Here is a 2,854-nt window from a genome sequence, read left to right on the forward strand (position 1 = left end):
GATTCTACAATAAATTAATTGAATCTGTTGTTTATATTTTCACAATATGTACAATTTTAATATATGTTTACGTTTTAGTTTCGGTTCATCAATGTAAAATTAATTATAATCTAAGTTTAACTTACTATTTAGCTTTATATAATACTTCAAATTAGAAAAAAAATAAAGACTAAATTGAACCGAGATTTAATCTTATGTTGCTGAATACTTTTGATTTTGCATTTTTTTTTAATGTGAAAAAGGCTGTTTTATTTCTATCGAACATATACCTTCTTATGCTCATATTTGATTCATATTTCTCTTCTCACTGTGCAGATAATACGATAGTAAAATAAAATATTGAAGTTTTTATCAACTGCAACCATATTATTGCGTACTTTTAATGTATTACAGTATATTCAAGAAAACACTATATAATCTTATTGTGACTCTAATGATGGAATAAACAGCCACCAATTCAGATGGAAATTTTTGACGACTTTTATCTATAGGAAGAATATCATCCTTTGGATATACAAGAACTTACATACCATACAACTCTATACTTACATAAATTATTAAGACAAAAATCCATAATTTGAGAGACAAGTAAGAAAATTATTACAAATAATTTTCAATATTTTACGTAAATCATACAATACTAATGACATTAAATATTTGTTTTAGTTTAAAAATTTGTAAAGTAAAACTTCTTTTTATTGTCTTTCGACAGACACAGTAAAAAATACGTATTTGTTGTGATCTGTCATATTTTGTCCAAGAGAATTCGATATGAACAGATGTAGAATGAAAACAGTTGCAAATAGCACAGGCAATAAAGCTTCTTTAGTAGCTTTCTCTATCAATCTAAAAAATCTGAAAAGTCTGAAATGCGTAAAAGTCTAAAATCTCGCTACTATAGTTAATTTGTTACACTTTAATTGTTAACTTCAATTTTTTCGATTAAATATTTTATAACGTTTTTCTCTTACATAAATCTTTTACATAAATTTTAACGCAAATTTTTTTAATTGATTATAATGCCCAGATGTGCAGTCTGCCATGAGATCAGAATTGGATTCAGAGAATTTCTGATAACCCGTGTACTATATTATTCTTTATAATATTATTTATATGGGATCTATTTATCGTATAAAGTAATACAGCGGATGAGTCTCACGAAATTAAGCTATTGAAAAGCTTCAGAAAAGTTAGATGCATTCCACCTTTTTTCAATTTTGTAACTTCTACGCACACTCATAAGTCACATTTGACCTTCGAAAGGAATATTTCTTAATTTTAATTTTTTTATATCGGATCTGCATGGTAAAATTTATAATTTAAAAATAATTGCATTAAATTAACATACTGTTAAATATCAATTAAGGATCAGCGTGATTAATATTTTTAACAGTTTGGTGTATTAACTATCTAGTTAGAAATATTGTTTATTAGTGATTATAACGCTTATCTTTTTACATTTGTTGTGGTATTGACTGACAAAAATTTCAAATAATTAAAATATTTCTAAGTATTTCAATTATTATATTATTTAGGAGAAAAATGTTCAACGTGTCGACAGCAAATTGCAGGTAAAAAGTTACTTAAAAGCAATATCTACAACAATTGAAATTACGTGATTTTTTTTAAGTATAAATACATAGATTACTTAATTTGAATACATTGCTACGATCTAATACTAACATCTTTATTTGGACAATTTTAATTTATTATATTTTTCTTAACTAAATTTTATAATTAAATTACATGCTTAAAAAATAATCTAAAATAATCTAAAATAAAACCATTTTTTCTAAATATGAGTACTCTCGTTTTTTCATTAGATTTTTATCATTCTATTATTAAATTTATATTTATTTTGTCACAGCATAGAATATATGACAGTAAAATAAGATACCGAAGTCTTTACTAACTGCAATTAAAACATTTCTTTTTACAATATTTATTTATAATATGGTTATAAGTATAAATTATTGTTGATAATATATTACCATGGCGAAATTCTCCATAGATGCAATAAATACTCCTCCTAAATTCAGAGTAAATACCTTAGTTTCTCTTTGTAATAGAAACAGTATCATTCTCTGTATACATAACGGAGCTTTATACCACTGAACGTTGTACCTATGAAATTGTACATAGATAAAACGAATTGCTAATCGACAAAAAAAAGTCGTTAGTTATTTTCAGCTATGCTAATTTGTTTTGCAAGAACATTAATTTTTACATCTGATGAAATAATTCTTAAAAGATATATAGAAAGAATACTTTTGCTACCAATTATAAATGACAAATTAACAACACCAATTATTGTAAAGTTGCTATCATAATTTATCCCTTTTACGAATAACAAATTGATATTGCCATCGATTTATTATAGAATTCGAATTAATGAATCCGCGACAAATATAATGCTATCGATCACCTTGTCCCGAGCTTGTCGAAAGCATTTACTTCAACAATTATTGACCAAAAAACTCATTTAACTATCTCAATTTTAGCAAAATCATTCTTTCCGTGCAAACATTCGTATACTCATCATAAAATGTTTCTTACGCAGTAGAGAGTACGTAATTATTATAATCTATTATATTCTGTCCCATATTGTTGGATAGAAACATATATAAAATAATAGTCACCACATACATCAATGGTAAACAAAATTCGTCGACAATATTTTCAGATGATCTAATCTGAAATATCTAAGATACAAATTTAAAGGAGATAATAAATCTTCTGCACATATGTGTGCATATACAGGATGTTTCATTTTAAATGATATGGTCGATTATCTCGCTAATCGATAATTTTATTGAAAAATTTTTCGAACGAAAGTTGTATGGAAATACATGAT

At 25.3% G+C, this 2,854-nt stretch overlaps 1 protein-coding gene across 1 annotated transcript; it reads right to left on the reverse strand.

Moving 5' to 3' along the window:
* Positions 1-1,861: 1,861 nt before the first annotated feature.
* Positions 1,862-2,621, reverse strand: LOC108752713. Its single transcript, XM_018493744.1, has 3 exons — positions 2,557-2,621; positions 1,992-2,124; positions 1,862-1,912 (listed from the first exon to the last, which is right to left on the reverse strand). Exons 1-3 carry the CDS (start codon positions 2,619-2,621, stop codon positions 1,862-1,864), a joined length of 249 nt encoding a protein of 82 aa, XP_018349246.1.
* Between the last annotated feature and the right edge of the window lie 233 nt (positions 2,622-2,854).

This window comes from Trachymyrmex septentrionalis, unplaced genomic scaffold (assembly GCF_001594115.1).
Source record: "Trachymyrmex septentrionalis isolate Tsep2-gDNA-1 unplaced genomic scaffold, Tsep1.0 scaffold62, whole genome shotgun sequence".
NCBI classification, from domain to species: domain Eukaryota; kingdom Metazoa; phylum Arthropoda; class Insecta; order Hymenoptera; family Formicidae; genus Trachymyrmex; species Trachymyrmex septentrionalis.